At 43.1% G+C, this 15,332-nt stretch overlaps 2 protein-coding genes across 2 annotated transcripts in view; one reads left to right on the top strand and one right to left on the bottom strand.

Annotated features, from left to right (window-relative positions):
- The window catches only part of CDC20B (cell division cycle 20B), a 34,764-nt gene extending 20,711 nt beyond the window's left edge, over positions 1-14,053 (bottom strand). The window contains exons 1-3 of the mRNA XM_063128784.1: positions 13,991-14,053; positions 13,216-13,287; positions 8,381-8,455 (exon numbers count right to left, since the gene is read on the bottom strand). Coding sequence (XP_062984854.1) covers positions 8,381-8,455; positions 13,216-13,287; positions 13,991-14,053 — 210 coding nt within the window. The remainder of the gene's footprint in view (positions 1-8,380; positions 8,456-13,215; positions 13,288-13,990) is intronic.
- On the top strand, positions 204-6,858 carry GPX8 (glutathione peroxidase 8 (putative)). The gene is made up of 3 exons (XM_063128072.1): positions 204-424; positions 1,276-1,537; positions 5,240-6,858. The coding sequence occupies exons 1-3, from the start codon at positions 209-211 to the stop codon at positions 5,401-5,403; spliced, it is 642 nt and encodes a 213-aa protein (XP_062984142.1). The 5' UTR covers positions 204-208; the 3' UTR covers positions 5,404-6,858.
- Positions 14,054-15,332: the final 1,279 nt, after the last annotated feature.

Raw genomic sequence — 15,332 nt, 5'->3', positions numbered from 1 at the left:
TTGTTGTTCCTTATTTGTGAGGTGACTAGAGATTGTAGGAGCAGCTCTCAGTCCTTAGATCTTTTGGCAAAGTCTGGGCTGGGAGGGAAAACACACCCAGGCCGTGTGTTTCCCCTTCCTCTTCCCACTTCCAAGCTGCTGTGTGTTTCATATTTCAGCTCCTCCTCACATTCCAGGCCTGCTGAGACTTCCCTTAAAATCCTCCAAAATGGAGCCGACTCTGCCTCTTCTTGCAACGTATCCTTTAAAGCCCTCGAAGCTGAAAACGAAGGTTTTAATCGTTTTCTTCTCTATAGTTTTGTTTACAGCCTTGCTGGTCCTGCTGCAGCTTAAGTTCTTAAGGCCTAAAGTCAAAGACTTCTATTCCTTCGAAGTGAAGGATTTGAAAGGGAGGACCGTTTCCTTGGAGAAGTACAGAGGCAAAGTAAGTGGCATCTTTTGTGTCTGAAACCTCTTAGACAGTATGGAGCGACTGCACCATTCGTGCATAATGATGACATTTTATATCTTTTGCAGGGGAGGGGATGGTAGAATTATGTTACTTTTGGTAGGGGAGGTATGAAACTAAGCATGGGAATCTAAGCTTCTGAAGTAGAAGAATCACTCAAGAATATTTGCTAATGTAAACTGATGAACTCCAGTAAAGCAATTTTTCAGTGGCTATATCTATCCCTCGGAGTAGCAAATGTACGACAGAAGGTTCTTGCCTTCAGATCCTGTTTTTAAAGGTTTGCAGAGACATTTGGCTTTTGGAGACACCGCATCTGATCCAACATCTGCATGATCGAATGACTGTTGTGAAATGTGAACAATAAATGAATTGGACTCTTGGATGTTTGGCTTAATAGTTCTTTTTTTAAAAAAAAAATGCATATTTTACTGCGATTATTTTCAGTATTGAAAACATTTAGTACCTCTCAGCCCCATTTATTTCAGGGAGAAAGTGCTTAATTCACTCCCATTGAAAAAAATTAAAGTTGTATGCTTCACTTGATCTCAGTTGTACAGTCTGTTTCTTTACAATCCCTGTGATTTTAATAGAAAGGAACATTCTTAAGCAATAGGTTAATTGCTGGCCCTGTTGAAGAATCTTATTTTGTGTTAGCCTACAACAATACTGAATAGATTTTTTTTTCTTTTGTCCTGGACGGAAACTAAGCTGAACGGACATATATTTCCCTATATTTAAGCAGTTGGATGGAAAGGTATTTTGTTACTATCAATGTGAGTAGCTGCTCATCCTTTCTAATTGTCCCATTTTCCATCTATCTGAAGGCAACTCTGGTTGTAAACGTGGCTAGTTACTGCCAACACACAGAAAAAAATTACATCATGCTGCAAGAACTCTATAAAGAGCTTGGACCATACCACTTCACAGTGCTGGCCTTCCCCTGCAATCAGTTTGGGGAAACGGAGCCAGGCACAAGCCAGGAGATCAGTTTATTTGCAAAATCAAACTATGGAGTAACTTTCCCTATTTTCAACAAGATAAAGATTTTCGGATCTGAAGCATCACCAGTATTTAAATTTCTAATAGGTAAGCATGTCTCTCTTGTATACTGTATGCTGTGCACAATCTGGTCTGCAACTTTATTTTTGGGATGAAGTGGACAGAAATCACACAAAGATTCTTAGGATCCTTAGCTTTCATTAAAATTGCACCTGCAAGTTTCTAGTCCCTTAGAAAATATGCTTGAAAAATGCAAATGCAATGCCTATCTTCTGAAATTCCGTAAGAACAGGAGATGTCTAAACAGATTTTGATTGGGGCATGCTGGGAATTGTAGGACTTTTTTCATTTTAAACATGCGTAGGATTGCGTCCTTTCAGTATTGGGTTGGGTGGGTGTGTTCAGTGACCTGCATAGCTCCTTTGCACCTTCATATGATTAAAAAAACAAAAACAAAAATTCTTCAGAATAATAATGAAATGTAAGAGAGTTTTTATGCAATAATTGCTTAATTTGCATAATTTATGCAGGTTGCAGAATCGTGCTTTTCTTGATGCAGAACTTTGATTTCCTCGGTGCAGAACTTTGGATTTTGTTAGCAAAGACTCCAATAAGCCTGAGAAGAAGGCAATTCTTGCCAGAGGCACTTCTGTGCATTCCAGGTGGCTTTCTCGGACTCTTCAGAAGACTAGCATTCCTTTTTAAAACAGTTGTGGGGGTGTCTTAACAGTGCCGAGCTGGCACCGCATTCCCCCCAACCCCTGCACTTTTGCTCCTGCAGGGCTGCACCTGTTAATCCCCGTGCCATGGAGCAAGCATGGGGTTTATGGCTGTCATCTGCTCCCTCCCTCCTTGAGACATGGCAAGGAGGAGAAAGAGGAGGAGGAGGAGGCAGCAGCTGTGGGGGAGAAAATATTACAGGAGGAGGAGGCAGTGGCAACAGCGGTGGTAGCAGCAGCTTGAGGGAGGGATAAAATATATATTTTTAGGAGAAGGCAGTGGCGGCTCTGGGGAAGAAAATTAACTCTTCTCCCCACAAGGCGCTCCGGCATCCATTCTGCTCGCTGGCCAACCCCCCTTCATCTGCCCAGGTGGATGGCAACCAATTAGGGGTTGCCATCCACCGGGAACACCCCCTGAGTGACTCCAGAGCAGCTTCTGAGCAAGAACAGACTGGCGGAAGAGCCAGGCTGCCCTTGTTCTGGCTGGAAAAGTCAGGCAAAGTCCCCGACTTTTCAGCTGCACATTTTTCTCTCTTTGCCCCGGGGCGGCTTTGAATCTGTGTCTGCGTCATCTAACCGATGCCACGCAGATGCGCCACCACCCCAGGGCAAAGAAGACATCAAGACAGCCCCTTGGTTTGCAGTAGTAGCCATGCATGCAGAGATTAATATGTGGAAAGAGGTATATGAATGGGGAAGCTTTTGTGAGCAAGAAAAGTCCAATATGTTAATTAAAGCCCCAGAATATGCAAGAGATTTGGATCGGGAGGACGATATTTTCCCATGACTTCTGCATCCCTCCCTCAAGAGTTTTCAGGGCTGACCAGAACAAATTCAAAAGAAGAAGAAAAAGAGAAATAGACCCACTGACTTGAGTTTGCTTGTTATGCTTGCAGCAATGTGTAAACTACAGCAGTCAGGCAAATAATCATGCATGCGAGATTTCACACTTTATCTTGCAATACGGCAGCCTACAGATTGTTAGGCATTATATGACCAATTCCTCATATGCCAGACTAAGCACTGATCCACTCTTGTTAGGGTGACCATATGACCGGATTTGCCCGGGTTTTTTTATGGCAAATCCGGGAGGGGAAATCCGGATTTTTTTTTCAAAGAGCAGCTCTAATGGGAATTAACAAAAATGCTTATAACTCCGTCATTTTTTAAGATAAAGACATGAAACATGGCACAATGGTAGCTCTTAGGAAGGGCTTTAGTCATACCAAATTTGAAACAGATCCGTTCATCCATTGATTTTTTAGGAATTTTTTAAAAATTGAGGTTTTAAAATTATTAGTTTTTAAATCGTCATTTTTAAAGATAAAGAGATGAAACTTTGCACCATGAAAGGGTTTAGGTAGAGCTTTAGCCGTACCAAATTTGAAACAGATTTGGGGGCAGTAGCAAACCCTGTTAACAACAACAGCAGCGTGCAATGAGTGAAGATACAGTCAGAAAAGATATTTGAGGGAAGGGGAGAATGTAACACACAGAGTATAGCAAAAGCTTCAAAGTACAGCAAAACCTACAAAAGTAGGAGTGAGTGAAGTTAATTTCAGATACATTGAATCTCTCACTTGTTCTTTATTTCAGTGATTTTAACATTAAGATGTTATGTAGAACAGATTTGTCTTAAATGTGTGCTGTAAAATCAGACTTGTGACCAAGGCTATGTTCGGGTGGGCACACCCCCTTGGTACTGGACACGCCCCCTTGGGGGCGACCATGTTGTCCTCCTTTTTGGTTTCCAAAATATGGTCACCCTAACTCTTGTAAATGCTCCAAGTATTTCAGCATTTGATTAAAATTTCAGTGGTAAATTTGGCAAGACAGGTAAGCAGAAAGCAATGGGTTTTTTCCAGCAAATCTGCAAAATTTCCCCTCAAAATAACATATTTAGTCACTCTTTTGGTGCCCTTTAGTAAAAATAGTGAGATTTGTCCCATTAATCTTTTTCTTGTGAATGGAAGAGGTATAACAAACAGGACTAAGCAGTTATTATCTGTATAAATTACAGAACTTCTTCAGATGAGCATTTTATCGCAATCTCGCGGCTGGCCACTCACGGATCTGTGTGGGTCATTTTGACGACACAGTGATCTTCCTGCACATCCCCTGCTCTACTTCCCAGTTTTAGCATTGTAAATTAATCCACAGAAAAGCCAGGGAGGGTGAGGCTTGAAAATAAGACTGTGGCCATAGCTAGACCTAAGGTTTATCCCTGGATTGTCCAGTGGTCAAACCTGTTCATCTAGGTGACACACAGGGGATCCAGTGCTCAGGCAGGGACGAACCCTGGATGATCCCAGGATAAACCTTAGGTCTAGCTGTGGCCTGTATTTCCTGCCATGAGCAGGAAAGTTCCACTATAAAATGCCCACTAGAGGGTGCTGTTGATCTGTATGGGCCACATGGTCTCTGCTCTCTTTCAGTGTAATTTCAGCTCTTTCCCAACATGGAAGGAAGTAGGAAGCAAGACAACAGTCTGAAGACGTTCACAATGCCCTCTGTAATTGTATGCAGCAATAAAGCTTCTGGATTGGTTGAGTTGCCTTAATGTCACAGAAGCTAGGGGTGGCAGAGGCTGCCTTTGGTAGAGCTTCTTAGATCCTAGAGCACCCATCCACAACCTGGTCCTTCCCCAGAGGTTTTGGACAACTTCTATCATCCCTGAACATTGGCTATGTTGATGGAGACAGATGGGAGTTGTAGTACAAAACATCTGGGAGGCACCAAGTTGGAGAAGGCTGCCCTAGAGAGAGGCAGGAAAGGATAGCCATAGGGAAGGAAGAAGTAGACAAATCCAAAACTAGGAGGGCCAAGAGAAGAAGTTCAGGGCTGAGAAAGTGGAATAGAAAGACGGAGTGGTCTCTTGAAATGAGGGGAAGGAGAAAGGGCTAGTAGACATTTCAGAGGGGAAGGAAAATTGAGAGCAGAGAGAATATTGATTGAGAATCATTTGAAGCTCATATTAATTAATCTAAAAGGGAAAAGTGTAGCAATATGTGAATCGATATGAAATGACCACGTTGTGACCAAAATGTGTCTTGTGTTGTCCATACAGAGTCCTCCAAGAAAGAGCCTAACTGGAATTTCTGGAAGTATCTCATCAGTCCTGAAGGTAAAGTCATGAAGTTTTGGAGGCCTGAAGAGCCCATAGAAAACATCAGACCAGATATCACTGCTTTGGTTGCACGGATCATTGTGAAAAAGAAAGTAGACCTCTGATGGGATGTCTTGTGAATGCTATATGGCAGCAACGCTAGTACATTCCTGCTCAATAATTGTAAAATCAAAAGAAAACTGGACACTCGGGGGTATCGCTTGCTGGCTAGTTTCATGATAACCTTTGACAGGGCCACTCTTCGGTTTAGGACCAGCTATTCAACATGCTGCGTGCAAGTGAAGCAACAAAGAGCACCAATGCACTAAGCCCTTTGCCCAACTGAGCCTTGGGTACAATCCCTGTAAAAATGCATGACTGGCCTATCAGGTGAATGTGTATTTAAAACGAAGGGGAAAGTTTACAATGGATATAATCCTGAAAAAAAGTAGTTTGGGTGCTTTCTCAAGTCAGTTCCTGCTGTGTTTATGCACAAAAGTAAATACTTTTCACATCCACTACAGGTAACAAAGGGACGTTCTAGAAATCTGGCCTTCTTCTTGGGTCAAAGAGATGAGTGCTTAGCAGTTAGCTGGCTGCCCTTGAGAGCCATTTCCATAGTGCTCTCACAATGCCCAATGGCTTTGTTGCACTTTGCCTGACCTCGAATATTCATGGGTCAGGTGGAACTGCTGGGAATAACACAAGCAACAGGCTAGATGTCTGCATAAACAACTACTCAGCATTTATGAGTGTTGCAATACAGTCCATGATTTCAATCCGGGAAGCAAGTGGTACATCTGACAATCCTCCTGACACATGCTCACTGTGTATCAGTCTCAACTGTTCAGAAACAACCATAAACTGGCATGGTTTTCCATGCTGCCATGGAAAGAGATAAAGGGCAATATTAATCTCCTAGGCGTGCAATCCTATGCATGTTTAGATGGGGAGGAAAGTCCTACAACTTCCAGCATTCCCCATCCAGCACCGCCGGGAGTTGTAGGACTTTTTTCCATCTAAACATGCATAGGATTGCGCCCAAAATCAGCCTCTGCCAATCTGGTGCTCTCCAGATGTATTGGACTACAATGCCCACCATCCCCAGCCATGAGCTCCACTGGCTATGTTGGGTGGGGATGATGGCCATTGTAGCCCAACTTTTCTAGAGGACACCAGATCAGGGAAGGCTTTTTAAAATGGCAAGTCACACTCTGTTCTGGCAGTAGGTTCAAATGGAGATGGAAAGCAAAAGCAGTCCATTTCTAATAGGGGCCCATTCTTTAAAGGGCCACTGGCTAATGCCTGAATGCAGCGAGGGTTTTGTGTAGATCTACTTCATGAATAGTAACGGAGGCTGTTGCAGAACAGTCCCCTTATCAGCTGCTATTCTAACAGAGCCCCAGTTACTGTCCACATGATGGAGAAGCAGGTTAGGCTTCAAATAGTTGTGTATCATTGGGTGAGTTTGCATGATTGCAAAGGGGAAATAAGCCACGGTAGCTTATTTTCCCTCCACACACATGCCGGTCGCCAGCTGCCTTACACTCGCTGGGCGTGGATTGTCATGATATCCCAATCCAGCACGAGTGGATGGGTTGGGGATTTTCTAATCACCCAGCAACCCTAGAATAAGTCATGGGTTTCAGGGTAGTCTGTAAACCATCCCAGCCAGCCACCCTCACTGGGTTCAGATATCACAGCAACCTGCATCCAGTGTGAGTAATTCTGCTATTTAGGCAGCTCATGACCAGCATGTGTGGAGAGAGAAAATAACCAACCCGAGTGAACCACTGAGGCCCTTTCTACACCTAAGGATTATCCCAGGAAAATGAAGGGATCATCCGTGCCTGCTCCCGGGATCCCATGTGGCATTTGGATGCACAGGAATGATCCTGGGATGATCCCAAGATATAGGGCTGGTGTAGACATGCCCCAAGTCTCAAAAGTTCCCAGTTGCTTGTTCCTTAACCAATCTAAAAAGTATTCTTTCAAGTTACTTAAAATACCATTTGCCAAGCATAAAAGTTCAGTGAGAAATTTTCTAGTCATTGAATCATTCTGTTGAAAACTATACTATTAAATAAATCCAGCTTTGTATCAACAACAGCATGAAATGGATGCATGGTGGAAAAAAAGGAACAAAAATGTAAATAGTTTTATGAAGATGTTTTATTTTTAAAAGAGAAAGAAAAACCCAAGCTTGTGTTTTGATACATTGGTTTACAAACAAAAAAAATGTTATATTGTGCTCTATTGATTTCGCTGAATACATTCTGGGAGGATACTGCTTGAGTAAAAAGGGCAAATGTTATAATTTTATATACTAAAGATGAACTCATTCTCCAAGTGTGGATCCTTATATAGCTAAAACAGCACCATCCTCACTCAAGAGAGAGGAATCAGCAGGCCTGGGAAACCCCAACGTTTGCAAAAGTAAAAAAATAATAATCCTAAGGGATCCAATGAGGACTTAGCATGGAGGACATGAAAAGTTGGCTGTCGGAGGGGAAAATGGGAAACTTGGGACAGGTGTGGAATGTAATGGAGTACCCTAGAAAAGGGCAATGACACCTGGCTGGCACTCTGAACAGGAGCACACCGAACAGCAATATTTTGTTTTAGTCCCACTTGTATATCAAGTAAGTCAGTTCCAAACATTCTGTCTCACTATAGCATCACCAATAAACAGAATCCGGGACAGGGGCCCTGCAGATATGAGCTGGTTTGATTTGTAATAGTTCAGATCACCAAGGGAAGAAAGTAGACTTAGCTCCCAGTCCAGTGATGTCCTCAAGGGCACCGTTTTTATTTTATTCCATACAAGTGAAATCCAAATGCAGCACTTCTTACTTGCCAGAATACAGGGCCGGCCCTACCATTAGCCAGAATAAGGCACTTGCCTCAGGCAGCAGATACCAAGAGGCATTAGCAAGATGTTCAAGGAGAGAACTCTTCTGCATGCTCAAAACAAAAAACAACCCATCCACCCACAAACCCTATATAATCGTATTTCTCAACATTATTTTGTCTTGAACCTAGAATGTTACCAACACCATTCATAATGTGAGCCCCATACAAAGGAATCCTCCTTATTTGTACCTCGGTTATTGGAAACTCCCGATTATCCACTTGCGATGTGTGTTCGTCAGGCAGAAGCTCTGTATCAACGATGCCCTGTGTAAATAGATTTATTTGCATTTGCGGTAAACTCAGTATTTTCTTTAGTATTCCCCTACACCCTGTACGTTTTCAACAGATGAAGTTACTGTGGCTCAATATCACATCACAATAAGGCTGGGACCAAGTTTATAAGCTTGCCACTAACTTGCGCAGGGCCGGCAGCAAAGGCTGGCATAGTCGGGGCCCTGCCACAGCAGGGGCCCACTGAAAAGAGTCACCGTTGCACCTTGGATTGCTCCTTTAGAGTTCTGGATGGTTCTGAGTGAAACCCGGAGGGGATTCACAGCCCCACTGACATTGAGCCACCAGCCTCCACTGCCACTCCATCAGATAGACTTGTTCCAGAGGTCTTGAGAAATATAATCTGGCTGAGTTTTCACCTTAGATGTTATATTTATTTACTTATTTATTGCATTTCTCTACTGCCCAATAGCTGAAGCTCTCTGGGCTGCCTTCCCCTGGTGCCCTTCCAGATGCTTTGGACTACAACTCCCAGAATTCTTCGCCATTAGTCATGCTGGGTGGGGTAGATGGAAGTTGTAGTCCAAAACATCTGGAAGGCAACAGGTTAGGGAAGGGTGTATTACAGGATCAAAAGTGTCCACCCCATTCAGGTAGTTCTGAAGCCCATATTTCTAAAATCCCCTGCTTCTTTTGAATGTCTTGGTGTTAAAGAGAGACTATCCAAGTCTACTTAACCCACAGGGGCTATGTCTAATTTTTATACAGAGGATTTCAGCTACCAAAACCCAAGGTCCTGTCCCTGCCACCAGTATTGGCATAGGACTCTCAAACCCATATATTCTCTTCCACCATCTGGCAGTAAATTCATCCAGCAGACAAACTAGTTTGGAAGAGATGAGTCAACCAGCTAAGCAAAGTTGGGAAATCTGAGAACAATTGCATATAAAACCACTGGTCTGAGCAGAAATACAATGACCATCTAATGCAAATTTTTGCAGAACTGCAGACGTTGGAGGGGTTTACACAGTGACAGCTGTTGCAATTCTCTCTCACAGAGACTAATTTAAGGCATTAGCCTCCACAGCGATGCAAAGTCATATAATAATATGGAAGTGTATTTAGTTGCTGGAATACAGACAGCAGCAAACTAAGAGTACACTGCCAAACCATCACACCACAGGGAATACTACATATGACACAATTAGGTGAGTACATTAGGATGAAGGGCATTACATGAAATAATATCTTTTATTGAAATAAACAATTGAAATCATTGCAAGCTTTCAGACCATGCATTGTCTGGCTTAAAAGGTCCTTATTATGAATGTCCAGTGCAGAAATAAATCAAAGCAGGACGTGTAAAGGAATGTGCTTAGATGGCAGCAATATTAGCAGATACCCTACATATAGAGCAATGGATTTATTGTTAAATATGCACCCACTTAAATTAGGTAAGTTGAGTTCTTTCATCACAGAGCTAAGCATATAATCAGATAGGTCCTACTTCTCAGAATCTTTCAAGCACTTCAGGTGACTAAACCCAGTCATACAAAAACTGACTATATTCCTTTGTTTTACTAAAGAACTATGCCTGACGAAGAATGTTGTGACGTTCAGACATCTGCAACATGACAGCAGTTGAAGAAATAGCTACAACAGCCTTTCCCAACCTGTGGGTTCCCAGATTTATATTTATTTATTTAAAACATTTCTTGACTTTTCAGGACCGGAACCCAATGCGGCATTTAAAAACTGTAAAAACACAATGAAAACAGCAACAGGAGCATAAAACAAAACTAACAACAGACAACTGCAGTAAATAAATAAAATAAAATAAAATCAGGGGAAGGCCAGAGTAAAGTAGATATGTTGGACTACAACTCCCATAATCCCCCAGTTCTAGTCCAACAGATCCGGAGGGCACCAGGTAGACGATGGCTGAGCTACACATGAAAATGTGTTCTCAAATAATGGCAGAAAGTCTTTGAAGATCTTGTTATACAAAACCCTGCAGTGGAACGATGGATCAAAATATGTGCCGTAGGCTGGCAGCTGAATGTCAGCTGGTGTCATTCAAATATTCATCCAGCTAACAATACACTGCCATTCCACCACACACACAACTTCGTGGCACCCTCTCTCCGACCATAAACAATTCCTGCAGCGGGTAACAGTGCAGTAGCGACTGCTGGAGTGAGACAAAGCAGCCAGCTAATTCTACACTGCCTACCAGTTACAGGTAGCCAAAAGCCAAAGGATGCTGCCATTTTAGTCACATTAGCCAAAAATCTCAAGACTGATGGTGCAGTCCCAAAGATGTGATACTTGCCTTTATGTACTGAAAAAACTAGGATTCGGTCACTTCATTTAGCTCCAAATTACCCTGGGGTTGACAATAATAAATTGCTAGAATTAGAAAAATTGGAAAACTGATCTTACAAAGGAATGTCAAGTGAAAAACGTAAGGAAACCATTTGAGATGAACACTTTTCTTCCTATCTGACTAGGTTGCAATCCTAAACTAACTTAGGCTGCTTCAGTCCCATTAAAACCAATGGAGTTTAAACAGCCTAAATATGTAGAGAATTGCAGTCCTGGCCTCTTTCCACTAATCCCCAGAAGTGTTTTGTACCACTTGACGTAATGTTTGTTAAATATGAGTCAGCTCTTAATAATCTTTGCAAAACACCACAGAGAGTATAGAATATAAAGGGAAGTTTATCATATTAAAATCAAGTCTGTTTTAATAGTGGAAATGGTGGGAAATGATAGTTCATACCAAATTTATACTGTTGATCCATTTTTGAAATTTGATATTCTGCTATAGATACCTTACAACACAAAATCCAAGGCAGTTTATTTATGTATGTATTTATTATTGCATTTTTATACCACCCAACCGCTCCCTGGGCAGTTCACAAAAATTAAAACCATTCAGTATAAAACAAACAGTATAAAAACATGATATAAAATAAGTTTGCAACATGAGTAACATATACTAATTAAAAAAACATAAAACCAATTACTCATTTTCCTAGTGACATAATCCCAATGATGTAACACATCTTTATGGGGAAGGGAGGGGGACACCCATTGACTGTCAAATCACTTAAAGGGAATTTTAAAACTCTAAACAACCAGGATTGCACATGCAAGATCATTTAATGTGGGTTAGTTCCCTTTTACCATCATTTAACTACCCTGTGTCAGGATGGGGTACAATGATAAAATACCCTAATTTTGAGGTATATATGTTAATAGAATGAGGGATTCTGAGTACAGTGCCAGGATCATTAATCTGCAATTTTTAAATGTCCAAGAAGTCTCCAGATGAACATCCCTGTAGTGTCCACAAGGGGACACACTTCCATTACTTTTGCAGTTCTTTGAATGCAGCAGTGTGGCGTGCAACCAGCAGCTGTAAAACACTTACATTCAAACAGCCAGCTAGTATTGCACTGCCAAAGTGACACATTCCTGTTCCTTCTCATTTGCAACACAAAATTAGTTCAGATCTCTGACTCTTTCCCATAATAAATGCCCATATCTTTTGTGCTGTTAACACACTCAATTGTACGTCTTCTCCCAAAATGCCAGGTCTACAGTGTTCCTTTAATTTGACTCCCCTTTGCTTATAATGTCTGAATTGCACTTAAAAATTGGAGCAAATGATTTTGAAATTGGTCGGAGCAAATGCAATTTTCAAAACAAATGTGATTTTCACAGAGAAACGTTTGAGAAATGCCTGCTGATACTCCAATACATCTTGCATGTAATGAGAAACATTATTAACCTCTTTCAAGTAAATATCATACTCAAAATATCCACTGTTTCATTAGGTTTCCCTCTTGGATAATTTATTTCTCTCCCTTAAGGGTTTTGGAGCAGACTGGTCTTAATGGAACATGATATGTCATAAGAGGGAGATAGCAAAGTTTTATAAAATTATGCATGGTATAACTAGAGGATTGTTAATCTAACTTAAGTTCCATTCAGTTCAATGGGTTTACTCTTAAGTAGAACTAACATTGGATACAACCCAGAGAAACTTCTTTCTCCCTCTTTCATAATATTAGGATTACGGGTGATACTGTAGAATTGGTTGGCTGGAAATTCAGAACAGACAAAAGGAAGAACTTCTTCACACAACATACATTTAACATTTTGGAGTTCACGACCACAAGATGCAGTGAGGGCCACCAGTTTACACACCACTAAAATGGGATTAGATAAATTCATGGAGGAGATCCGTGGCTCCATGATGGCTATTTATATATCAAAGCTTCTCGTGCCCTGCTTTTTGGCTTCCCAAAGGGATCTGACTGGCCCCTGTCGGAAACAGGATACGAGACTAGTCAGACCTTTGATCTGGTCCAGCAGGGCTCTCCTTTATGTTCACACCAGTGCGATCTGAAGTGGTGAGATGTAACTGAGAAAATGGCTCCTGTAACACCAATAATTGTATCAGCAAAAGCAGCTTGTCTTGTGAGGAAAGGAGCAGGAAAGCTTCAGCTGCTGATATAATGCCCTGCTCTACACAGCAATTCAAGGGACAGGAGCCATGTTTGCCTTTGCACCTGGTCACCCCACTATGATACAGTCTATTATCTGTATATAATAGGGACAGTAGCTCTCCAGAACCCCTATCAGGCTCACGCCAATAGCAGGAGTGCTAATTACCTCTGCTTTCTACTATTTTCGTTCTCTGTGTTCTCTTCATGAGGACATAAAGTTTTGCAGACAAGTTTTGCAGCTTCAAGGGGCAATTCTGCAGTCTCGTAAACACTCACCTTAGTCAGCGTCTGTAGATGTGGTTTCCTGATCTTTCTGAGATCTGTTCCAAGCGCTTTCATGATTTTTGCCTTTAAAGCAAACATACAGAGATATTCAATTATGTCGTTCGATCTCTAAGAATCAGATGTGAACCAAACAAAAGTCAATCTATATTCTTAATGACTCATCGTGACAAACCAGATTCCATAGTTGTTCAGATCCAAAAACTGCCCAGTCCTTCTACACTTCCCATGGTTCCAGCTCAGAAAAAGCTGGAACCATGGGAAAAAGAAGGCCTGTAAAGGCCTTTTGCAATCTTACACAAATAAATGTCCTACATAACTAACTGGGAAAGATGCCTAGATCAGGAAGGAGAAATAAGTTCCTCCATATGCAGGGTATTACCTGCATTGATACTTTTTTATATATCCTGGTGCTTATTTTGAAGGATTGAGACAGACACCCTGATAACGCTCACTCATCAAAACAGTTAATTGGCACAGCCATTTATTTTCCCCCATCCTGATCTCCAAAGTGTTTCTGACACCACAAAGATCCAATTGCCTGTTTACTCAGAAGTAAGCCCCACTATACTGAATGGAGTTAAAATATGTATGCCCAGGATTGCAGCCTTAAGGACTGGAGTTTTCATCTGGCCACCTTCCTGGGCACGGTGCTAACATGACACACTCAGATCACTCTCTATCTACTCCCGGGGTGTGTTTTGGTTTAAAAGACAGCCCGGCTGTGATGGTGAGCGGGAGAGCAGGACTGAACAGGGGGTGGATTTACCCACAACACATCTTCATCCGTCTTGACCTTCTGGGCTGCGGATCTTTCTAACTTCCACTCCATGCCTGAAGAGGGTCTGGTGGCTTGTTATTTAGTTCGTTTTGCTGGAGTTGAACAATCACTTCTCTTTCCTGATGATCCGCCCCCACTAGATGGAATCCTGCCCCTTAGGCTGCGATGAAGGAATGTTTTTTCCAGACAGCTGGAGCCTCGGGTTTTGCCTGCTGTTCCTCCATATGCCTTCGCTGGGGTGTCGTGTTCTGCGCCGCCCCCCGCCCCTACATCTAGCTTCAAGCCCCGTCTGCTAGCTTGCTGTCTCCCCACAGCAGGCGACGGCTCCGTAGGGAATCCCCCCGCTGCGTTCCCCTCTTGCCAGACCCCACTGAAGACTCTCCTCGACGGAATCATTTAAAGAGACCGAACAAGCGGCAAGTGGAGCGGGAATCCCTGGCCCCGGCGCCTGATTGGCCGCCTGACCCTCTGACGAAAGCAGGTTTCCCTTCGTTGGAACGCGGCGGCGCGCAACGTTCGGCGGGGTCTTCCCCCATCGGCTGTTGGGAGGCCGCGGAGCCCGGGCAAAAGCCCCGCTTCGGCCCCGCAATAGGGAGACTCCTCCATTGTCCGCCGCGGGGCAGCGCGGGTAGAGCCGTGAATAACAGCGCCAAAGAGCGCGCTGGCGGGCCGAGAAGCGGGGAAGGGAGGGAGGAAGGGACCGGCTGCCTCGGCCGCTTCCCTAACGGATCCTAGGTGAAGCTTTCTTCCCGTGGGCCGGGGGTGTCGTTAGACGGGCGGCTGGAGAGAGAGCCCAAAGCGCCCGTTCTAGGTCAAACGTGGGAAAGTGCGTTGTACTTTAAGAGCATTTATTTATTTATTTATTGGTCATGATGCTCCCTTTTCATATTTCCTACAATTATATCAACAACAAACTGGCAGATTGATTTGACAACAGGGGCCTGCAACAAAATGTTGCCGCGTGGAGGGCTCCTGTTCAGGGTTCCAGCATGCCAGCCATGCCCACTTCCAGAACACTCCGTTCCATCCCCAATCCCACTCAGTTTTCAGGACCCCAGCAATCCATCCCCGCTGGTTATGCTCAGTCCTCATGGGATTATTTCCACCCCCACCCTGCTTTTTGTATTTCTGCAAACCTTGGGATTTCCCCAAGCTTGCTCCTGTCTCCCCTCTTGTGTGTGGTTGGCTACCTAAAGTGCACCCTCAGAGAATGTGCAATAGCTAAGGGCACGATCCTATACACGTTTAGGCAGAAAAAAATCCTACAACTCCCGGCATACCCCAGCCAGTAAGAGAGTTGTCGGCCAAAGCATCTGGAGGGTCATAAATT

This window comes from Elgaria multicarinata, chromosome 6, assembly GCF_023053635.1.
Source record: "Elgaria multicarinata webbii isolate HBS135686 ecotype San Diego chromosome 6, rElgMul1.1.pri, whole genome shotgun sequence".
In the NCBI taxonomy this organism is placed as follows: Eukaryota; Metazoa; Chordata; class Lepidosauria; order Squamata; family Anguidae; genus Elgaria; species Elgaria multicarinata.
This window is presented reverse-complemented; position numbering and strand designations above follow the sequence as displayed.